The sequence below is a fragment of the Pogona vitticeps genome, chromosome 6, assembly GCF_051106095.1.
Source record: "Pogona vitticeps strain Pit_001003342236 chromosome 6, PviZW2.1, whole genome shotgun sequence".
Taxonomy (NCBI): domain Eukaryota; kingdom Metazoa; phylum Chordata; class Lepidosauria; order Squamata; family Agamidae; genus Pogona; species Pogona vitticeps.
In genome coordinates this window covers 1154192-1178731 of record NC_135788.1, presented here as the reverse complement: position 1 = coordinate 1178731, position 24540 = coordinate 1154192, and the positions used below count along the sequence as shown (strand labels likewise).

At 48.1% G+C, this 24540-nt stretch overlaps 1 protein-coding gene across 1 annotated transcript in view; it reads right to left on the bottom strand.

The window, feature by feature from the left end:
• The window catches only part of SMARCC1 (SWI/SNF related BAF chromatin remodeling complex subunit C1), a 79375-nt gene extending 56990 nt beyond the window's left edge, over nucleotides 1-22385 (bottom strand). Inside the window, exons 1-8 of the mRNA XM_073002706.2 lie at nucleotides 21882-22385; nucleotides 14622-14741; nucleotides 12735-12820; nucleotides 10516-10597; nucleotides 9842-9934; nucleotides 8619-8688; nucleotides 3434-3503; nucleotides 2198-2273 (exon numbers count right to left, since the gene is read on the bottom strand). Of these exons, the coding sequence (XP_072858807.2) occupies nucleotides 2198-2273; nucleotides 3434-3503; nucleotides 8619-8688; nucleotides 9842-9934; nucleotides 10516-10597; nucleotides 12735-12820; nucleotides 14622-14741; nucleotides 21882-22298 (1014 nt within the window). The 5' untranslated portion in view covers nucleotides 22299-22385. The remainder of the gene's footprint in view (nucleotides 1-2197; nucleotides 2274-3433; nucleotides 3504-8618; nucleotides 8689-9841; nucleotides 9935-10515; nucleotides 10598-12734; nucleotides 12821-14621; nucleotides 14742-21881) is intronic.
• Between the last annotated feature and the right edge of the window lie 2155 nt (nucleotides 22386-24540).

Below are 24540 nucleotides of genomic sequence, written 5' to 3'. Positions count from 1 at the left end.
GGGATTGTCCCTGAATCAAACTGTAGGGCCCTCTATTGTATCACCATTAGACGTCTGAGCTAGAAATAACATCGCGACTGGTAAGCTCAGGTTCTACCAGCAAAGAACCATTATGACCGGCAGTGCCTTTGCTACAGCCTGGGCCAACACTCCCTCTAATTTTCTGCCCCTTGCGTGTGCAACTTTGCCCCCGTGCGCAATTCTAATACCTGCGACTGGAACCAAAGGGACTGAAAATGACTGTTGTTGGTGCTCGGAGGAGGAAGGCTGCAAGGGGGGGGGGGAAGGACACCTTAGAAGGAACCTTGGCCTTGATGAATAAGAATGGCCTCCTGACTCGTGAGAAACAAACACACACAGAGTTAGATCTAGAAACAACGTTGTGAAACCATGAATTTAAGGTCCTATCCGTGGAAGACACAAGGGCTACTGGGCATCCACGGAGCCTTCAGGCGAGGTGGGCATGGACCCCTGGTCCATCTCCAAGGGGAGGGGGGCACATGCACTTCATCTCACTTCTCACTCTGGAAGACTCTTCCCCCTGCTGAGGGCAGGCAGATGGGTTAATGAATCCAGAAACCCTTTTTCAGAATGTTCCATGTTGTCACACAAATAAATAGAGCAATTATCTGAGAAGAAACACTTCCCTCGCATAACAATTCTTTTATTGCCTTTCAGCGCATGAGATCAGCCTCAAACCGTGGCTCTGCACAGAGGCCTCCAATCATTAATCAGGCTGCCAGCCGAGCGCAGCCTCCAGGTTCAGCAGGCTCCAATTTGGAAATCGGGAATCCTGCCCTAATTAATATGTGCTCCAAAACTTGAATCAACCTGACCTCGTCCTGCCTAATAAACGAGCTCTTCTTTTCAGTGTTTGGCCCTTTTAACAATATGTCAGCTCCGAAAACAGTAAGCCTTTGTCATAAAAATAAAATGCAGTGAACCATCTGTTAGATCCTTGACTCAAGGGATGGCAGGTGGAGGTAGACCAAGGCAAGGCTGGCAGGGCACCTCACTTGGTTGCAGGACTCTCAGTGCCCCTTCCGATAACGATTCTCCTCTCGGCCCCTGCCTCCTCGCCCACCTCTGTCTCTCCTGCAGAAGGAAGCCGCAAAGGCTGTCTAGCGTCAACTGGCTGCAAGAGGCCTCCTAGGTCCAGGCTGCAAGCGGTAACCCCCGCCCCCCCCAGAACGCCCACATAGCCGTCCTCCAGCCCTCTTTCAGACAAGAGAGCAGCCAGAAGGCAAGATGTGCTGGTGGAGTGGGTGGTGAGGGGCGAGAACAGACACACACACTCCCAGGCACTCCCTCAGACAGGTCATTTTACCTATAGCACAACTGTTAAACACCCTTCCGTCAGTGAAAGAACTCTTGCAGACCGAAAAACAACGCTGCACGCTGAAAGCACCGTGTTGACTCAAGCTAGGACTTCTCTGGGAGAAGAACCTGGCGCGCAGGTGCTCACAGCACAGCCTCCCTGCCGGCGAAGGGCGGCAGCAGCTCACGTGGCAAGCTCGGTACTCAACCCTGCGAAGAGTTTGCTTCCCAGGTGGAGCCGCACAGGACCGACAGTGGCCCCGTCAATCCAGTGGGCCATCTTTCTCTTCTCTGCAGCTCCACATTCGGGGAGGGAACCCCAGTTCTGACCGACCAATTCAGGTACAAGAAGAACTGAAAGTGTGCTTTCTCGGCCATACTGACTCAGCTACCCTCAGGAACACTTGCCAAGATTTTTCTCTAGCTTAGTTTCTCCTATGTCAGCTTTTTCATTTTTCAAAGGCTTTACACAAAAGAAGTATAATCAATCTCCTTCCCCCCCCCCCCCGTTTCTTTAATCTGTGCTTTGCACGGCTGGCTGTACAAGTTTTTAAATATTTTGCTTTTTAAAAAAAACATTGCTTGCACATAATCCAGGTTTTTTGGGGATAAACAAAACGCTAACATCAGTGAATAACTAACTACAGTTTCCCCCCTCCTTCACCTCTACTTTTGGAGGAATTGCTTCTTCTCACAGGGTTAGTTTGAGTAAGAAAAGCTTTCCTGATTCTCATAGCGCTATTCCACCCTATCCGTCTTTTGTATATGTGAAACACTCCCCTGTACTTTTTCATAGACAGTTGCCCCGGGGGTGGGGGTGGGGACACTGTTCTGAATCGACTGCCACTCCAGAGGAATCCAGAGCACAGCACAGACTCACCTTCCAGGGCTTTTCTGGAATAGGAGGGTCTTCGACTTCAGCCTCTAGATCTGCAGCATGGACCCAAGTGTCGTAGCTTGAAGGAAAATTCAACACAAAGATGCCAATCCATACTTTGGGCCGTTCAGCCATTCAAGTAGCAGCACGGATGCTGCGCCATACTCAGTGCAACTTCCTTTTAAAACCTAACATTTTCCCTAAGGGATACACTACAAGGAAGCAGGAAAAACGAATTCACACCCGTCTCTGAAAAGAACAAGGTGCAGCTACTATTCCAGATCTCCACAACCTGGCCAATGAGAACTGCGGTGATGGGATCCTGAGAGCAGAAGTAAAAAGCCCCTCCTCAGTCACTGTTTCACCGGAAACACTACTAGCCCCCTCCTCTCCACCCCCCCCTTAGAGAACCCACGAACTACAGAGCAAGAGATGCAGCTGGGAGAGGACACTTTCCGTGGAGCCGGTAGTCGGCCTGAGTCAGTTATGAAGACCGAATGGACTGCATTCTGTGTGGATTTCTCAAGGTTTTCATTTCCATGCATCTCTCAACAGGATTCAGTCAAATCTCCTCTTGCAAAGCCAAACCAGAGTCTGTGGCGGTGGTGTCTGAACGGACACCGTCCAAGGAGCACAAAACCCAAGTGATTTGCCATCAGCCTTCCAGCAGGGACCGGAAGGACCGCCTGGAGCAGGTGCCTGCACACTGTAACTTGGAGGCACTGGTTTAAAACCCTAGTTTGGGTTGGTGGGACAGACAATGCCAACAGACATTTTCAAATGCGGGTGGCTCTTGTGTTCTGGAGTTATAACGTATCCCATGATCTCAAGCCAGCATGACTTGAAATGAGGTTCATCAAATGAATAATAATGGAAGCACACAAGGATGGGAACTATTGAGATAAGGATTCTCAAGGAAGGTGGGAACACAAAGCAAGATCTGCCTGTTGGGAGGACAAAAGACAATGGGCGGCCCAAACTATAGCTAGTGCTAGTAATGGTTCAGTATTGTTACCTCTGAACCAATTCTGTATTTTCAAAAAGTAACACATTTCATTATCCTAACCACAGGTGGACACAATGGCAATTTCCAGACAACATTCAGCACAGGGAGAAACCTTGATTTTCAACCAGTTGAGACAGAAGGTCTCCCTCTTGTGTTATAAAACCAATGGAACTGTATTGGGACTGGGGTGGGGGGTGGGAGGACTCCAGCTTCCAAGGCTCTCTCTCTCTCACCTGTCTGGATAATAGCCCCAGTGCACAAGAACCTGCTTGTCTTTTTTCATCACAGGTCTTAACCACTCTTCTGCAAAAGAAAGAAAGAAAGAAAGAAAGGCCACTAGGATCAGAAAATGATTCTGCTGGATGTGACTGCAGCTTTACAGGCATCAGAAAGACATTCACTTTTTGCCATCCCAAAAAAAAAATGAGGAAAAGTCTCCATCGGAGGTCAGTGACAATCATGGGATGCCGAACAACAGGGAGAAAGCAACTGGTGGACAGCAGCTCTTGTGAGGAACATGAAGGGAACAGCTCATTTCTGAGCCTACAGATGCCCATGTGATGCAAGGGAGACGGGAGAGGAAGAGAAGGAGGAGGCAAGAGAAACCGGTTAAAATAGCATCAGACCAAAAAAAGGGACAGAGCACATCCTATGCGCGAGGTGAGTAGGTTCACTGCCATCCTACTCTGTGCAGGGCGGCGGTTTAAGATGTGCAATTTCCAGGGTGTGGCATGTGATGCTGTCAGCATGACTCTTGACAATGTTTTTTTAAGCGTTGCACACAATCCAAGACAATGCAGGAGGTACAGGGGAACTATTAAATCTGACCCCCTATTTATTAGATGTTCAAATTCATTATAAAAACAGTTTAGAAATAACTCGGGAGATTGTACACCTGTTGGTTTTGCAATAATGAGGACAATTACTTTTCCAAAATCTCTTACCTCCCACCTCGCTCCACACCTTTGTCTTAAAAAAAAACTGACTCTGCAAGTTGCTAACTACTTCTTAAATGTACCTTGAGCTATGTTATTCTCGCTGTTTTATTATGTTCCTCTGTATTAGCTAACTTGGGGTCACTCAAGGGGACATTAATTCTAAATTAATTTACTGCAGCATTTCAAAGTTAAGGACATTTTAGATTAAAAGGGATCCTGTGGATGCCTGAGTATTGTAACTGCATGCCGGCAACTTTGAATTTCTGAGAAGACAGGCAGTATTTCAATACTTTAAACGGATAACAACAATCCTACCACAAACAAGCATCGTTTCTGAAAAAGTTCCTGATTATTTGAGAAGCTTGTAACGCCAAACTATTTCATGGCAATTAAGAGATGTACATTTGTACAGCTTTAGCTATGCTAAGCTATTTTGACAAAAATGCTGGAATCCACGAAGAAGGTGGAGGAAAGGCTCAAGCAGCCGTGAGGAAGAGAGAAGGGAGAAAGTGATACAGGTCACAGAGAGTTCAAAAAGGAGGGCGGCAAACAGCACGCGCACACACAACACACACACACAGAGCAAGCTTGTCTTCCAGCCAGCTTCTCCTTTGTCATTTCATTCTGAGTCCTCAAGCCTGTACAATCCTTTTCAGTCAGTTCCTTTCACTAAGGCTTCCGTGTCTCTCTCAATATTATCAGGCAGAAACAGGACAGAAGCCGGTTCAGCACAGAACCCTCCTCTCCATATTGGCTCCCACACTAGAATTTTCTGAATATCTACTCAAGTGCATTTTTTTTGTAATATGCAATAAAATTACTTTTTTTAAAAAAAGAACAATGATTCCTTTCCTGATAAAGGAAGTGCAATACAGCTTTCAAGTGACACTTCATCCCAGAAAGCGGAAAAGCTATTTCTGAAGTGAGACATTTCATCCCCCCTAAGGGAGGAGGAGAGGCTGAGACAGCAGAATTTCAAGGCCAAGCAGGTCTCTGAAGAGTCAGGGCTCTGGCGGCGGAAAGGTAACTGTCATTAGGGAGACAGCGCCAAATTGCTTAGCAACCGCTCGCCCCTTTTGCAGGAGAGCAAAGCTTTGGTAGGCAACGGCTTTGAAGGCGACAAGAGCAAGATCTGGAAGAAGGAGAGGACGGGTTCAAGCTACAGTGACTAGAGCCAGTATTTCCTCCTGCCTAAGGAAAAGGAGACGAGAGATGGAAAGTCACAAATTAAGACAGAGACATACAATAACAGACATAGACATCAGCAAAGTGAGGAGGTGTGATTTATCAAGGCGCTTATGCAAAGCCACACATGGGCTCTGTGGGACTGTGTATAAGGTATAACAGCTCAAGCCCGCTAAGCAGAGGGGGAGCCAGGGCCTACCCACCTGCGCCCCCCTCCCACCCACATTCCCTTTCCTTTTCAGCCCTGCTGGGGGGGGCTACACCCCCTTGCCGGTAGGACTCCACTCCCTGACAACTCGTGACCAGAACCAAAGGGGATGGAAACTGACAGCTGAGGAGGAGACGCTTTGAGTGGAGGGGGTGGAGTCACATGCACTCATGCAGCCGTGGACCTTGGAGGGAACCCTGGCCCCCAGTTTTTTGGGGTGTGTGTGAAGAGGGTAGGAACGTCACTCTCTCAAGGACCATAAGCTCAGTCCCAGGGTGTACTCTGCTCCCCAGGCACCTCCCTCTTCGGGGAGCCCCCGTAACCACTCGGCTTGGGGCCTAGGCAGACGCAACAGGCGAGCAAAGGGCTGCCAGCACGAAAAGCTGCCTTCACCAGGCACCTAGATTTCATTCAAGCCTTTCCAGCCTTCGCACTGGAAACAGCCGTTCAAACCGAGCAATCGCTTTTAGAGGGAGGCTAATCACCAAAGAATTCTGCATGCAGGGGCCATTCAGTCCAGGTGCTGCCCAAATGCAAAACAGTGAGCCAGCAAGAAAAAGGCTCTTGCGCCGAGGATGGCCATACTGTGGGAAATGCTGCCCCCTGGTGGAACCACGAAGCGATCATACCATCCTGCTCATCCTTGCCAAGCCTATGTAGCCTTCTCTCTATGTGTTTGTGTGTGTCTCTGTGTTGGATGGGCTGCAAAATCTAGTGAATCTGGGGCCCCGTTCTAAAACACAAACTCTCTCTCACGTACACGTACATGCACAACTATGAGAAGCAGAGCCAGGGAGGGTCAAGCTACTTCCTTTAGAAATCACAGTAATTACATGTTTATAAATCCAGTGAGTTTATACACGATTAGACTGTTTTCAGAGCATGAATGTTTAACTTGGTGTTAATGAGCAACCCAAGCAGGTGAATATTTACTCAGGGGTCCTACCATACTAAATGGGAACAAACCTCACCCTATGCAGGGAGGTGGATTTTCGAGGACTGGGAGGCAAAGGCGAGGGGGGGTGTCAAGCCACGTTAGCAAGATGGAGGAGAGTTGGATAAAGTAGCAATAGGAGAAGAATGGGATAAAATACGGGATCAGAGAATTATGAAGTACATGTCAGTAAGGATAAAAGAAAACTGCTATAAAGTAATTTGGAGGTGGTACTTAACGCTGGTCAAAATGAATATAATAGATAAAAATGTGTCAACATTATGTTGGAGCTGTAAAAAAGAGAAGGGGACGTATTTACATATGTGGTGGTTATGCGAAAAAAGAAAGAATGGAATTTAATATTTAAAGAAATATCTGAAATAACTGGATTGAATATTCAAGTGTCTCCGGTAATAGCATTACTGAATCTGATTAAGGAAGATCAATTGGTGAAAGAAAATAAGGATTTAATAGTAATAATGATTACGGCAGCAAGGATAATATTTGCAAGGAATTGGAGAAATGATAATCAATTTAACATGGAGGAATGGTATAGAGAATTATGGGACATGGCAATTATTGATAAACTGACATGTGATATGAAATTAAGCAGAGGCCAAATGAAAAACAATGATTTTAAGAAAATATGGAATGTATTTCTGGAACATGTATTTCAGAGAGGGAGGAGGTTTACACTAAGGGGAGAAACAATGATTTTTGGAGTGAAAATGAATGGAACGAAATGTAATGCTAGTCCTGAAGGTGACGGGTGCACATGGGTAATTGTATTTTATTGTATTGTATTGTTTTGTATTTTATATAGGTTTTTTGTGTAGTAGTAGGTTCATTTTGTATTAATAAAATATTTAAAAAAAATTTTAAAAGCAAGATGGAGGAGAAATGGAGTCAAGGGTCACAGGGGTCACAAAAGGAAAAAAGGGAACGGCGCTTCCTGCCACCTAAGCTGCCAACAATGGATGACACTGCCCGCAAAACCTTGCCCAACTTGCTCCCCTTTCTCCCCGGTCTATTCTGGTGAACTGCAGCACTTCAAAACAACCCAGAAAATACTCCCACCCCAATTTCTTCTCAAAAGCACTCGATCTTCCCATTTTGCGGTGTGCCTCAGGTTCATGGATTTTCAGTGGAAAAGAGCCCTCTTTCTGCTGCCATCTCACATGATCACTTAAAAGAGTTCCACCTCTGGTGGGTAGCAGGGCACACATTTTTCAGTCAGGACAGAAGGCTTTGGGGGAAAGGAACTGACATCCAAACAGCGTGGGCTGTGTGTGGGGCCAGAGGCTACTTGTGGAGAAGCGGGTTAATGATTCTTCCATCCTCCCCTTTGCAGTCTTTTATATCCAGTTCTCTGAGCAGCCTCACCCTGCTCTTCGTTCGTATACCCCCCTCCAAAGGAAACCCACCTTATGAAATTTTTGACCCAATACGCTGATCTGAACACATTTAACTTCATTCGTGCAGGTTCGCCTTTCCCACCAAAAAGACATCTCCTTTGTCAAAATGGAGACAGCCAGCTGTGTGCGGCAGTGAGCTGAGCCATTTTGCTCCTATATGTCTCATAACTGCTGTTGATAATGACTCAAGCCCTGTTGGCCAAGTTTAGTGAAACCCGCAGTCTCTGAGACCTACCAAGAGAATAAGTTGCCTTACATTGAGCCAGATAACTGACACCTATTGCTTGTGACGGTCAACTGCCAATGTGAGCAGTTCTCTGTACTTTTAGGAATGAGCCTTGCTTAGTTCTAATCTAGCTGGGGATGGCTGCTCTTCCCCTATACCCATTAGCACATAGTACCTGGAGACTAAATAACTTATTTGTCCCATGTTTTCCTAGATCACATTCAAAACCATTTCTGCATTTCCTACATCAGAGGAGGAAAAAAGAACTAAATCCTGATCAAAATACCCATGAACTGAAGTCCACCCTGCACTTTTTCCCCTTTTCTCAAACTTAACATCACCTCTGACACCTTAAGTGTTCACCTCACAAGACTAAGAGGCCTGGCACAAAACAGGTCACCTGCTTAAAAAAAAATTAACCTCACCTTTGGGCCAAAGATTCTCCTGGTGTTTTCCACCAAGGATGATTTTAACAGACAATAAAATCCCACAAAAACAGGGTTTTCTTTTACCTTCATCCAATGAGGTAGGAACAGGATAAATATGGTGGGTAGCCTTAGACTTGTCTTCCGTGATTATGCCCTAATAAAAAGCAAAGGAAAGTACGCCATCAGAAATAGGCAGAGAAAGTTCTTTATTTATAGAAAGAATAGTCTCCAAGCAGTCATACAGTTTTACTTGACCCACAAAAACTCACATTAAAATAGAGCAGTTAAGACTTCAAGGTGCCACAATGTTTCTGCCTCTCTTTCTTTTTTTAAAAAAAACTGTCTGCTATGCTTGTTCAAAAATACTCCTGCTTCACAGCCCAGGTGAAACCTGACAGTGGATGGGACAAATCTTTCAGAAAATGTAACACCAAGCTAAAACTGGCACATATTCAGGCTCCACTTCAGCTTCCTTCAAAGGAGGCGCCAATCCCTGTAATTCTGAGATAAGCCAACTCCAGGGGCCCAGGTCCATTGCTGTCTCCCGACGGGCTCATTCTACTCCATCTTTCAAGCTCAGAAGATTCCCACAGACCAAGAAAGGCCGAGAAAAATGCTAGCACTCGTAAACAGTCCGCCCTGCTGCTTAGTTTCTCCAGATTATTGAGAACCCCAAATGAATTCAACGGAGCAAAGAAACAGGGGGAAATAACACAGCATTCACCCTACTGTACTCTTAATACCCACACTAAATTTCTCAGGTGACACAGCTTAGTTTCCAGACCTTCTATCATTCTAGTCGCCCTCCTCTTGACGCCAAAGGGGTACAATTCCTTCCCTCGATCAGGACACTATATGTCCATTAGCACAGACACATTTGCTTCCAGCTGACCCTCTCGGGTACCAACTGACAGCACAGCAGGGACTCAGCTAGCTCCTGCAAACACTGGAGAACGGGGCTTGGATTTTCTAAGACCCACAACTAGAGATAACAGCAGGAATTCTCTTTCAGATGCAAGGAAAGCTGAGCTGTCATATCCATTTGGAAATGGGAGAGCATCTCCCTCGCCTAGAGGAGGCAGGGCTTTTGGGTAAGAAAGGTTTGTGGAGGAGCACTCTCAGCAGGCCAAATCCCAACTCTGTCTGGGGCACGCGAGGCCTGGAAACCAGAAGCTCCTTTCCCCCCCCATCTTAGATTCCGTTTCCTTTCCAGGAATAGGGGCCGAAAGTGAGATTATGGGTTTGTGAGCTGCCCAGACAGAACAGCATGTGACTCATTAAATGTTATGCATGTTACATCTGTTTACCTGATGACGTTTGACAATGTCCTTTAGCTTATTAGCAAACTTCAGCTCGATTTCTGGAACGAGGTAGATGACTGGTCTGCTCAGACAGTTATTCTAGGAGAACAAGGAAGTTCAGGGGGGGAAAATCCAGTAAGTCAATTGCATGAGATTAGTTCTCACTAACATAACTGGGCCCCGAAGGTTTTGTTTCTTCTTATCTACTGTGTAGAAAACTGCAGTTCAAAAAAATATTCTATAGTACTAGCTTGGATGTTGAATAACTGCCTATTTAGTGCTGCTGCAATAGATCCCCAGTAAATCCCTCTCACTTTGTGTATCCCATGCCGAAAGTGATCCACCTCACCCGACTCCTGAGGAGATTAGTCAAAAAGAAAACCAAAGGAAGTGACTACTCCTTTTATAGGTCCAAAACTACTGCCCGGACTTTGAACTCTCAGTGCTCTTTACACCTACACAACTCTTTCCCTCCCGCTCCCCACCTTCTCAGCTAGCCTTTATTTTTAAAATGGGGCAAAAGGAGAGCAAAGTTAGAAGTCACGGCACTCCATTCTATGTATGAAAGATCTGCAATTTTTACACGGATAAAAGTCACCATGAACCTTCAAGCTTAAAAAAAGACATTTTCCTGCCATAGATTAACAAAGGATTCATAACATTATTAGCAGAATTCTTGCCTGCACCAATGTTTTTTCAATGTTCATAAACATTTCTACATTTCGATCCATGCGGGAAGGGTTCTGCAAATCAAACCTCCGCCTGCAAAGGAAAAAAAAGTTGTAAGTACAGTCGTGCCCTGCTGGACGATTATCTCGCTCTACGATGAATCCGCTTTATGTTGACGTTTTTGCGACTGCAAAACAATGTTTTAAGTGGGGTTTTTTCGCTGTGCGATGATCGGTTCCCTGCTTCGGGAACTGATTTTCGCTTTATGACGATCAGCAAACAGCTGATTGTCGGGTTTCAAAATGGCCGCCAGCTGAAGAAAATGGCCACCCCCCCCCCACTGTTTTCTAGGACGGATTCCTCACTTTACAAGCACTGAAAATGGCTGCCGTATGGAGGATCTTTGCGGGACGAGCAGGTATTCAGCCCATTGGAACGCATTGAACGGTTTTCAATGCATTTCAATGGTTTTTTTCATTTCGTTTGATGACGTTTTCGCTCTACAGCGATTTCGCTGGAACAAATTAACGTCATCAAGCGAGGCACCACTGTACTTGGAAGAGTTCATCTTCTTTGTCCTGGTTCAATGTCAGGTTACACAGCACACAGCTACATGTATCTATGGTAATTGTATAGCGACCCTTGACACAAAAGAGAGTAAGAGACTGAGGATTGTACTCGCCACCTGGCAAGGCCACACTGACTGAAGGCAGAAACGCAATTCCGGACTTGAAATGTTAAACGTCACACCTTTTGGGTGAAGATGGCCCAAACAGGAACCCTCCAAGAACTTCTCCCCACCAATAAACATAGCTTTGGTTTAGGTCAGAGGGTACATGAAACCATTCCAAGAAGATCAGGCAAACTCCAAAGGAACAAAAGGGGGGAAAACATGGTGCCACCATAAAGACTATTATATTTTACTCTGAGCTCTCCTGAGCAAGTCAGCTTCATCAGACATATGGAATAAAAAGGAAATATTGGATGAAATACCAATTACACAAGTAAAACATACTAAACATTCATTGGCACTAAGAGTCTTACGAAGTAGGTTAAATCTCACATGCAGTGATTGATGGCCTATGTTTAATGTTTGGTTGTAAACATTACTCTAGCAGGCAGAAAACAATGGCAGGCATGAGCAAAAGAGGGAGGGGGAAGTGAAGACTGTTAAAAACTCCAAGGAGGGGTGAAGAGTATATAGACAGTAGAGGAACCACATGTTTATTTTGTTTCTTTGGATTTTGTCTGATATGCTGATATGTAGACTAACACGGTTACCTGTTCTAACACTGCATTCAAAGTATGAAGGCTGCCGGAGGGCAGAAGTGTAAACCTGGGGGCTGGACGATGAAAACCCAGCATAAAAACGAGGCAGGTAGGAGCACTGACTAAACTGCTCTCATTCCATGTCCTTCTCTGTTCAGCAACATTTGGGAAAGTAGCTTTGCTGGCTGAGCCCAACCCCTGATCCAGTATTCTGTTTAAAAGCAGCCGCGATTCCAGACTATTTTGGAAACTGTGTGGAAGAAACAAGAGCCACGTTTGCCTTGTTTTGGCCTCAGCGATTTATCAGTCCTTAGGAAAGCAAAGCCACAGTGGGAACCAGAAACGCTTAACATGGGCTGCCAGAAGATCTCAGCAGCCAAAAGAGAAGCAAATTGCTAAACTTTACATCCATCTGGATCGGAATTTCTTTGATGACACATAAAGTTACTGAATTACAGGACCATAAAACGCAGAAAAATACAAAAGAACATTTCTTTAATACAGTGGACCCTTGACTTACAGACGGCTTGACTTACAGACTTTTTGAGTTACAGACTTCTCTGGCCGCAAAATTTAGGTTTGACTTGCAGACGGAGATTTGACTTACAGACCAGAAAAAAACCAAAATGGAACAAAAACGGCCTGTTACAGGATTAACCGGTTTTCAATGCACTGTAGGTCAATGGAGACTTGACTTACAGACTTTTTGACTTGAGAACCGCCTTCCAATACGGATTAAGTTCTCAAGTCAAGACCCCACTGTACCAAAAAATCATACTTCAATAAATGAATTTATTTATTTCATTTATATCCCGCCTATCTGCTACCTGAAGTAAATGTATCCCCCTCAACTGTTGCTTAAAAACCAGCAGGCAAGATGTCTGTCGTCCACTTGACCTACCCTTGGAGAAGAGGTGGAAATTGTGTGGGAAAAGATTGAACGGAGCAGATTGGGACTTACCATCCTTGCTCATTCTTATACTTGTAAGCAGTACCAAGAATGTGGCATAGCGTGCCTCCAGCTTTGAAATCCATGAAGCACTTTGCCTAAAAGAAAGACCTTTTTTTAAAAAAAATGTGATATCCAAAAGCAAGCTCTTAAGTCACAGGCAAAAGCAACAGCAGGATCCGACCCTGCCAAGTGGCCCAAGCAATTCCTTATGGAAATCACGGCAGGCCCAGGGTTGCTGGGTGTAAATTTAAAACAGTACAGATGTCTCCCTGCACACACGGCATGAGATTTCAAGTCCCCTTTGGCCCTGCACACGGTCTCAGCGTTTGTGCCTCTGCTGTGTTTGCTCTTCAATGTTTCCTTTGTCTCTACAAAGGAGAAGAATGAAAAGCAAAACCTTCATAATGAACATGGATCTACAAGCTTAACGAACATATGGACTATCTGAGAATCCATAGCACGGTAAAAGCTAGAATGAATATTTTAACAAAGCCTGTTAGGATTCCCAACAAGGATGTGATTTATGTATTAAACCAGAATATTATCACTATTAGGAGAAAGGCAGGGCATAAATATTTTTTTAAATAACTTTTTAAAAAACTACTTTTATCATATAAAATATTGTAGCCATGAAGGAGGAAAGTAAAATCTTTAATAGATTAATTTTTACCCTGCTTTTCTTCAGAAAAAAAACCAAAAGGCTCTTTGTGACAAGAAGCCTCCAAGATGGTGAAACAGGATCCCATAGTTGTTACAACAATAAACAAGGGCATGAATCTGTCCACAAGAAATCTCCAGGGCATGAGGACAATGACATGGCTACCACCAACAACTGCCCTTGTGCATCGAAAGATAGTGCCGGCGTTGTTCAGCCTGCTGCACACGGAAGTGGGAGGCCTGGTTCAGAGCTCCACGGGGCCATGAAGTGGGACTGGCTGACCTCGGGACAGCCCCATTCAAGGAGCTTAACCAACCTCATAGGGAAGAGCCATCCTGAGTTCTCAGGAGGACAGGCAGACTATAAATGTGACAAATACACCTAGTCCTGGATGTTGACGGGCTCTCGTTCCGCTCCTGGGCTGCATTCCAATATGGTCTGCAAGAGGAGTATGGCTGCCCATCCCGGCTCTACCCCATGGAGAGAAATGGCGAGTTTAAACAAGAATGGTTTAAACCGAGTGTTCTGGTCCAAGGTTCATGCATTTCCTGACAAACTATGGTTTTAACTGCTTGCTGTAAAAACTCCAGCATAACAGTTTGCACCTTAGAGACAGACTTTGTACAGGGGCATAATCTCCAGCTCCGTTGGTTGTGGAATCTACTCTGCCAAAATAAATCTGCCTTGAGATGCGATATTTATGTCTGCCTCTCCCTGGATCCCAAGGAAGCTTACTTATTTAAGGGAATCTTTGCGCTAAACAGGAGCCACTGAGAACCACGTGACAGTATAATGGTTTGATGCACAGGCCTTTTCAGTTTTGCTTCTTCTGAGGAACTGAACGGAGCCACGCAAGGACTCTGGTTTATCACTGCTAGCCCAGTGTATCAGAGATGTTGACACCTCAATTCAACAAGGCTGTGATCGCTGTAATTTTTATGAAATAAGGGGCAGCTGACCTAGTCTACTGCACCAAGAGGCAAGTAAAGATCCCTAGCTGGTTAAAGTGGCAGTAAGCAATGCAGACTGAGAGGCCACCTACACAAGGTGGTCTTCACTTGTCTCTAGAAAACCACAACTGAAGGGGCCGGGCTGATCTTGCAGGCAAGAGAGTGAAGATGTTCACACACAACCTTCTGCTCTGATTAGAAGCCGCCCTAGACCCAGGCACATGGGACGAAGCACAAGGCCAACAGCAGCTGAAGATGACCTCCTCCCAGGAGCTCCTGAATACTCACAGGAAACTTTGTGAAGGCAGGATTGGCAACGTGTTTTCCGAAGGCATCTTCCTGAAACTGCAGCAGCTGCACCACAAGCCCAGCCAAGGTTTTATTGGTTGGAGCATCTGCTTGAACATACTGGAAAGCAAACATTTACCAAATCAGTCTTCCTGCTATCTTTTTGCATCTGGCAAGTCACTGACAGCACAGAGCAATTTAACACCACAATTTAAGGTTACTTCAGGTCATGTTTTTCAGATTTTAATTCTAGCTATCCCAGTTATTGTGCAATAGGCTGAGAATGAGGTGCTAAGAAGGCAGTTTGGCTGCTGCCTCACATTTGCCAAGTTCCTTTAAACTGGTTTTATGAACTCAGGTCACTTTCAGAATTTCAAAGACAACACTCAAGCTCAGCATACATACACTACAGGCAAGGGTAATATTACTTTGGCATTGATCATTTTAAAAAAGCACACCCAGTTGGATCCAAGTATTAAGGACACCCATTTCCATCACATGTTTTTCTAAAAGGCAACATCTAACAAAAGACGAAGCTGAAAACCATGTGCCACAGGAATATTATTTTATCCACTACAAAAACCCATGAACCTGAGCTAGTAAGAGCAATGAATCATTTTGGTTTTGTCACTTTTCAATTTAATTCAGCCTCAAAAATCCTCTCTTTCCATGAAGTCCTCGCAGGTTCACAGCCCCAACTTTCATTCCCTAATCATAGCAAGGTCAGTGGAATGGCACTCACTCACAAATATGTCACATCCCCCTTGCCTCTCATATCCTTTCCCTTTGCCATCTTGCAAGTCCCTTTAAGGAGGAAGCCAGCTTGCCTTGCTTTAGAGCAGGGGTGTCCAACCTTTCACTTTCCCTGGGCCACATTAGAAGATGAAAATTTGGTTTGGGCCACATGGGGGGCAGCCCTAGCCATCCTCCACAGCCCTGCTCCAAGCGCGCTTACTGGCAGCTGCGATCTCAGACAGCAGAGGCTGCCAGCTTCGACTCTGGTGGCTTTATGGGGCCGGGAGGGGGTCCACCTATTGATGGGGATGGTGCAATGCAGTCACGCAGCCCCCCTCTCCCCTCCATTCCCGCTCCTTCCTTCCTTCCCTCCCCCCCCCTTGTGACGTGCCCCAGCCGCATTCAGGCTGCAAGCGCCGGCAGTGTAACTTGAAACTTTGGAATTTCTTTTAAAATAAAAAATTGCACTGGGCCGCATTATGAGCCCACCTGGGCTGCATGCGGCCCTCGGGCCGCAGGTTGGACAAGCCTGCTTTAGAGGAACCATGATGGCTCTGCAAAGTAAATTCCCTACCACCCAAGAGGAGTTCACAGCTTTTGCTGACTTCAGAAAGCCAGGAATTACTTGCATTTGTTACTGAGTCTGACCCTCAGATGCAGTTGTTTGTTTTTTTTTTAGACACCTGGGGGTTTGAGAGAAGGAGAGTGATCTCGCAAAGCATCAGAAACTTACAGCAGTCCTAATACACGAAGGGGGCACTGGGGAGTGACAGATACAGCCGTTTCCAAATATTCCTTTCTATACGGCAGTTGCCAAAAATAGTTAAAACTAAACTTCTGGGCTTTAAACACACACACACACACACACACACACACACACACACACACACACACACACACACTTGGACCGACGTCTCATCACTCATATATCCCAAGGTAATAAAAAATGTAAGTAAAACTGCTAATTTTAAGAAGGCAGAAAACTGAAGTAATAACTAAAAAAAAGAGTACTGGACTCTAGTTGCTGCCCTTTAAATGATCCCCAGTTCCCACCCCTGGGGAAACAATGCCAATATGGGAAGCATCCTATGCAACTGACAAAGCCAGGTACTACCAGACATTTCTGGCTCTGCGGACCTCCTTGAAGGAATAGGAGCAAAGGCGATCCACACTCCTTTTCATGATAAGCCAGGGGCGGGGGGGGGGGGAGGCAGCCAAGGTAACAATCTGCTCTGCAGATGTGAGGCATCACTGAGTCATCTCTAACTTTTAATGACCCTAATGGGGTTTAAAATATAAATGGGATATTTAGTGATTATTTTACTAGTGTGTATCCCCACCCATCAACCTACGTCTCCATGCCCGAGCAGGGATTCAAAGCCTGGTCCTCCTGAATCCTAGTACATCAATCTATCTGCTACTACACCACCACCCTGGGCGGCCTTGCTCTCTTCTTCCCCAACCTACTGTGCAGGTCCCACTATATAACTGGCAGTTTGGTCATTTTGCAACCTATACAGAAACCGGCTTTATCGCCCAACCTCAAACTGAGAGCAGCAACCTCAAGTTTTTAAAGGCTGGAGCTGGATTCCATGAAGGAAAGCTCTGGATGGTCACCAGCTACTTCAAGGAATGAACCTAGGAGTGTTTGTCCTAAAACAGACACACTGCTCTTAAGTATGCATGCATGCATGCAAGGAAACAAAATAGGGGTCTATTAAAGGTGGACTTGATTTAAATCTTTACTCAAAAAGATTCAATTTAATCAAGTGGTTTCCCACCATAAAACTTCATTCTTGCTTGCAGTAACTTTAACGTATATTCTTCACAACATGCAGAACATTTTCCCAGTGTCTCCCTGCCTGGACAGACTTTGCCTCCCACAGTCTGCTGACACTTCTAGTGTCTGAGAGTATGCACTTCCAGAAACAGGAGATAAGGGCTTGGCTTTGCCTACACCACATTGCAAAAGGACAACAGCTGGTAAACCCACAAGAGTGCACCCTGACATAAACCTGCAAATACCACAATGCTTTTATTTTTACTTTTGCAATACATGTTGAAACTTTTTTGACACCCCATGCCTTTCAGTACATCTGTGTTGTTTCCTTGGAAGCTTTAAAGCAGGGGTGGAGAGCCTCTGGCTGGGTTCCAACACCAACCAGCCTTGGCCAAAACAGCCCACGGCTAGGGTGGGCTGGAACTGTAGAACAAGAACACCTGGAAGACCACAAGTTCTCACGTTCCTACTTTAAAGCATCGCAATGTCCACAAATAAGTGTGCTTGTTTTCTTCTTTCTCTCCAACAGTTTCTTAACATGACATCTCAATCCTGTGGCTGTCTTTTTTTTGGGGGGGGGGTCTTGACTCAACATTTCACCACAATGTATCAGAGAAGCACTCAATTAGTGTCTGGAAATGCAGTACAGTTGCTTAGATTTCAAAACAATGTCAAAGCCATCACAACACAGTACAGCAATTCAAGTTAAGTCACTCTTTCGGTAGTCAACAGTTTTAAACGAGACCATTGACAGGTTTTCATAAAGCAAATTGAAATGCTTTAATTTAGGTGGAATACAGATTTCTACTAATTATTCCTTATAGTACCCAAGACCAATGTCTATATATGTTGCCACCAAAAAATATGTATTTTTGTGGTGCAATACAGTAGGACCCCCCCACACCCACACACATACACTGAGGACTGGTTCCAAGCCCTGACCATAGATACTGAAAGCCACAGATAATAGTATTCATAGCCCAGTCTCTGGCTCCCTCTAGTGGCTGATTCTGGTAATTCATGTGGAAATAGGTTTTTATGGATACTGATCCTGCGGATATGGGGGTCCTACTGTATACCACATAAGACAGACTTCCAAACCTATCACCTCTGGGCATTATTTACTAGTAAAATTGCCTTTATACACACCCCTGACATGAAGACAGAAGTCACAACATCCTCGGGCAACAGCTACGAAACTCAGAGGTCCCTGTCCTGCCACTGGTCCAAACTAAGAATAGACCCATTGAGTCAACTGAACAGTATGTTAACACTTAAGTAAATCACATTGATTCTATGGGTCTCCACAAGAGATGGGGGTATTCGTATACAAATATCCCTGCACAGGTGGAAATAACAAGGGTCCGGCCCATTAGGGCCAGACTGTCCACTCACGATTTTGCCACTGCTGCCGGCTCCGTGGAGGCTTCCTATCGCGTTGTTCTCCGCATTGGACTAGCCACTCTCCGACCTAGCAGAGAGGCTTGTCATCCCGCCTCCTACCAGGACTGGGTAATCGATTGCGGGCAACGGCGTGATAGGAAGGTCCAACGAGCTCATATCAGCGGCAAAATCGTGAGTGGGCCCTTGTTATTTCCACCTGTTCAGGGATATTCATATTCGTATACAAATACCCCCATCTCTAATCTACACTAGCTGGGTTCGACACCATGATACTGGCCATATAGAGGTCAGTACTGTATAGAGAAAGGTAACAGATGATACAATGAAAAGCCTTGCAAGTTAGTCTATAAGGTGACACAAGATTTCTTGGAAGCTTCTGTTGTTAATGCAGCTTCCACCCTATAAAAATTTTAGACAGATGACAGTGCTTACAGATGCCACTTGCATCACTCTGAACATATTTTTTTCAAATACTTACACCCACAGTCTAAGATCTGTTATCTCAGAGGGTTACTTTTTAATCACCCGGAAGAGTTATTATCATTCCATATTTTTAAAGTAAAATCAGGTCATGATTGGAGAGGTAGGACTGTTACAAAGGAGCAAATTACTTAGCATGGTTTTTTTAACCTTTTAATAGAAACAAACACCACCATTCAATATGAAGGGTTGAAGCTTTTAAAAAACCCTTTGTTTGCTGCAGAAGCACTCAGCACCCTATACTTATTTCCTATTGTTACAAAAAAAACTTAGCATTAGAAAGCTGGAAAATTTCAGTTTTTTTAAAATTTTAATGTTATTTTGCTACCCTCTGCCTGGTGACACAAAAACATGATGTTTGTGTTTTGGATCCCTTGCTTCTCCAGTATTTAAGAGATAATGGACTCAAGAAATTCCAAGTACAACTTAAAAAAAAATCCACAATTCACAAGGACCAGTTTGGGATCTTGCTAAATAAAGTCTCTAAAATTCAAAATGCAAAATGTTTTGCATTGTATTTCCATGTTCAGTCATGCCCAGTGACCCCCACCTGCTTCGGAAAGCCTTTGATTTCCAGAAAAAGGTGCTGGCCTATTCCAGTCGCAGGGGAGGGGGAGCAGTTTGAAAAGAACAGCAAGTGTGAGTTTTTACCTAGCTCAAGTACTCCACTGAAAAAGTGAGAAAGAAATTTCAACAATGAATGAGAAAGAAAACTAGTTTTAATGTCCTAACCTGTACATGCTCTGCCTAATGTTTGCTTATTACTGATGGTTTGGACCCTGAAAAAGGTCTAAATGGTTTGGTACCACCATTATCTCTAAAAGACTTTTTATGAAGTGTGCTGCTTATATATCGCCCCAAAGGACTTAAAGCTCACTCTGGGAGCCTTACAATTTACAATGTAGGCTACACAATGCCCTCCCCACCCTCAGGACTCAATTGATCAATCAACCTTGGAAGGATGGAAGGTTGAGTCTACCTCAAGCCAGATACCTGTGCCCAAGACAGAACTCAGGTCATGAGCACAGTCTTGACTGCAGTACTGCAGTTTATCCGCTGCGCCAGAAAGCTCCAGTATACCTCTGTTAGTCCACTCTCTGGCTCACCATGAGGCTGGTGAGTACTGTGGAGATGTTTTTCCCAGTGGAATTCCCACACTGTTGGAAATCTCTCTCTGTGTATGGCCTCATGCTGGCTACACAATAACACTGACACATTTACTTCAGTCTGCATTTAGCTCTACATATGCATACCTTTCCACGACAGCTAGGCTTTTAATTTCTGTAGTCCTTGCAATCCTTACTTGGAGAGTAGTGTGTCTTAAAAGGCCAGTTCAAACACTTTCCAAACATAAATAATATTCTAATGCTCTTAGCTTACAACTGCTATTTTGTGCCCTACTAAGACATTGTGTTTCCGTCCTATACTACTGTTAAGAGTTTTAATGGCCTGGAAGTGTACAAAGTATCCAGTCTCTGCATGTTTTTAATTTTAGTCTGCTAAGTGAGCTCAGAAAAATGGGAACTCTGCTCAAGAATCCCAGGGGACACACGTGGGGGCTTTGCTTGGGCTCGAGTGAACTTCTAACTTCTAGCAGTGGACGAAACCAGGATGTGAGGCCGGCTTGCCCAAGAAGAGCTCAATGGAATCCCTTTTTCGGCTTGCATAACCCTGGACAGAAACCATGCCTCTCGCTCTGGCCTGACACATATGTGCCGACTGCTTTTCCCGATTAATCCCCAGGAGATGACCCCCTTGGCCTCACAATCTGGAAAGGAGAGGTGCAGGATAAGAGGATGCCCATTGGGTGCAGGCGGTGGGCGGGCGGGGGCTGGCTCTTGACAGAACAATCGGGTTGGGCTGACTCTGCTGCCCCAGCTGCTGAGCGAGGGGGACAGGTGGCCCTTTGTTAGCTCTTCCCAGGGAAAAGGCTGTTGCTCCCTCCCTCCCTCGGGCTCCTTCTGATGGCCAGGGCTGCCTTTCTGCCAGGGAACCAGAGGCTGGAAAGGCCTGCATTCCGGCAGGAGAGGTCCTCCTCCTGGAGGAGAGCCCTTTCAGGCGACACCCAAGGCAGGCTCCCACACATACATGCGCCTTCCCCACCCACTCCGCCCAACCCTTGTGAAGGCCGAAAGAATCAAAACAGAAAAAGCATCAGGCGAAAGGGAGGAAGCGTCCCTGGGTGAACCCCTCGGCGGCTTCTTCCTCTCCTTCTCCTTCAAGGCAAGGACCGCGTGGCCAGGTGGGAAGCTCTTGCCCAGAGGAGTCTCTCTCCCCCCCCTCCCCCAGGCACAGCTGACCCCCTCCTGAAAGAAGGAATGGGAACCGGGGATGGGGGGGGAAGGAAGGGGGGGTCCTCGCAGGCTCTTTCTCTCACATGGGCACAAAGACACGCACCCCGGCAAGGCTTTGTTTGCCTTGCTGCTCCACAGGCTTCCGCACCCGCACCCCCAACGGATCAGGCAGGGAAACAACACAAACACACACACACACACACACACAACGTAGGGGGGGTCCCCGAGAGTCGAGACTGGGGGGGGAGGAGCTAAGCCCCCTCAGGGGAGGTCTTCCTCTCCCCCTCCCCCACGGCAGGCTGAAGCCTCGCCCTCCCCTCCCCCTTCCTCCCCCAACCGAAAACAACGGCGAGGGCCGGGCGGTTCTCCTCACGCGCGGGCCTGGAACCGGAGCCGTTGCGAGGGAGGGGGGGAGGGACGGCGAGCCCCCCCCCACACACACACTCTCACATACCGAGGCCCTTCCCCCTCCGAGACAATGGGGAGCCCGGAAGGGGGAGGGCCACGCCTCTCTGAGGGGGGGAATAAAAGAGGCGGCCTCCCGTGAGGGAAAAGGTCCCCCCTCACCTTTTTGAAGTGCTTGGCCAGCCAGGCGCGGGCGGCGTCCAGCTGCGAGGCGGTGTCCGGGCTCTCCCAGAACTTGCCGGCGGGGCCTCCGTCCTTGCGGCGCGACAGGGACGACGACGGCGCGGCCGAGGAGGAGGAGGAGGAGCCGGTCCCGCCGCCGCCCGGGCCGGGGGTCCCCCCAGGGCAAGGCCCGCCCTCCCCGGGCACCGCGGAGCAGCCCAGACCTCCTTCTCCGGCTCCGGGCACGGCAGTCGCGGGCGTCGTCGTCGTGCTGCTGCCGCTGCTGGTGGTGGTGTTGGTGGTGGTCGAGGCCGAGGCCGCCGCCGCCGCCATGGTCCTGCCCGGCCTTCCGCGCCTCCGCCGCCGCCACCGCCGCTGCCGGGGCCCGACGCCTCCCACTCTCCTGGCCCCGCGCATGCGCAGAGCCCGCGGGACGCCGCGGCGGCTGCCACACCGCCGCCACTCTCTCCTCCTCCGCCCGCCCCTCCCGCCCCGCTCGGCGCGCACGCGCAGGGAGCCCGCCTCCCGCTCGCTCTCGCCTCACGCGGCTCTCCCCGCCTGCCCGCGCGCGCGGGACGCCGGCTCTCGCGCTGGCTGGGAGGCGGTGGGCGGGTGCGGCGCATGCGCGCGGAGCCACTCTCCTCCTCCGGCCCGCCCCGTGCTTTTTTCGGAGGGAGAGAGGAGGGCTGGCCTCGCGGAGCTGCGCATGCGCCAGGTACCATCCCGGGCCCCGCCTCCACCCGTCTCGGCGTGTGATTCGTCCGCCTTGGAGCGGCCGGGACCGCCCCTTCGGCTCGCTTTCCCTTTTTTCTCCTCCCCGCGCTCTGCGCATGCGCCGGGGAGCGCTGCCCACGCCTGCGTACCAACTGACCTTGCGGTCTCGGCGCGGTGGGGGCAGCGAGGAGGCGGGCGGGCGGATGGGGGTCCGGCCGGCGGAGGGTCTCCGGGCTCGGGAGGCCACCGGGGCTGGAGCCAGGACCCCCAGAAGGCCCGGCGGCTCCTCCCTCCTCCCTCCTCCTCGGCTCCCAGCCTGCCCCCGCCCAGAGCCCCTCTCTTTGCCCCCCCCGCCCGACCTGCTGCCCAATGGAGACCAGACCCCCTCCCCCCGCCCTTCCATCCATCCATCATCCTCCCCGAGAGGAAGCGAGAGGGGGGGCTGAGCCGGGCCGGAGGAGCGCCTGCGGGCTTTCCTCCCTTTGTGGAGCGGGCGCCCCCTCCCTCCACGCTCCCCCCCCAATCCATCCATCCTTCCCCACGGCCTCCGAGGGGCCGGCCGGGAGGGGTTCCTGGCAGCTGGGCCGAATTCCTTTGGCGGACTCCAGCTCCCAGCAGGCCCCCCTTCGCTCCGCCCGAGCCGGCCGGCCAGTCCTCCGGCCGCGGGGCCGAGTTCCCCCGGCAGACTACAACTCCCAGAGGCCCTCGGGGGGGAGGGGGAGGAGGGGGGAGGGGGAGTCCCTCCCTCCCTCCTGGAGTTCCCGTCCCCAGAAAAGTAACTTTGCCAAAGTCCTCGAAACAGCCTTTTGGGGAAAGAGGGGCCAAGCCGGGGGGGGGGGGAAGGGCAGGGGCTGGAAAAGCTCCGCTCTTTCGTGGGGCGAGGAGGCGCCCTGCTCACTGGGGTGAGGGGGGCGGCTTCGAATGTCCCCCCCCCCCGCAATTGCCGGGCACGGAAATCAGAACGGAGGGAAAGAATCCTGTTGTGCCCCCCCTTTCAAACGTTTCCCCCTCCGCGCCCTGGATCCGGCCACCCCCCCCCGTTGCTGTCCGGAGGAAGCAGGAGCGGGCCGTGCCGGTGGGCCGAGCGGGAGGAAGGAGCCCACCCCCGAGGTTTCTGGGGGCCTGGCACCGGCCCTGGGGGTCTGTCTGGATGCCGGGCGAAACTGGCCCGATCCTTGTTGCAGAGCAGAGCCCACTGCACCAGAGTAGGCCCACTGAATCAACTGAGCTGATAGCGGAGTGGATGCACCAAGCCCTCATTGATCCAATGGGCCTACTCTAGTGCAACCTACATACTAGGCTAAGCAACAGGATTTGGGCTACTATGTTTTAACCAACTCAAAAAACTTGGGATTTCAAGGAATAAAAGGGAGTGGAATAAAGCCATCTCTGCATCTGAGCTGGCTCTCTAGATCCACTTTGGCAAGGTCTGTCCTTGAGAGGGTAAAAAGGAGGGGGGGGGAAGGGATTGTGAACATGCACTAAGTGGTCAGATCCATCCCTCAGGAACCAATGTAAGATGGTTGTTGCCTATTGTCAAGAATTTTAGGTGTGGGATTCCACACACATTGGCATCTCCTAAGAAGTTCTGGTGCCCTTTTCTCTCCATAAGAGAAGCTGATGCCCAGGATTTCCTTTGCAAAACTTACAACAAAGGTGTGGACCACCTGACCTGCACCTTATAGGCTGGACTTTGTTTTAAGGCAAAAAAGCAGTTATTTGCACACTCTCCATCTGTTTCTAGAGAGACTGGCTGGTTCTTGGTAGAAGTGTTTTGCACAATCATTAATAGAAACGGATCTTGCTGTGGCAGGGACAAGATGATCTCAGCGCTGCCACCTGTAACTCACTTCCACCAACTTACTGCTGTCGCTCATTTCCTGCCTAGTTAATTACTGCAAGTCTGTTGAACGAATGGCAGAAGTGGACGCTGAACCCAAGACCT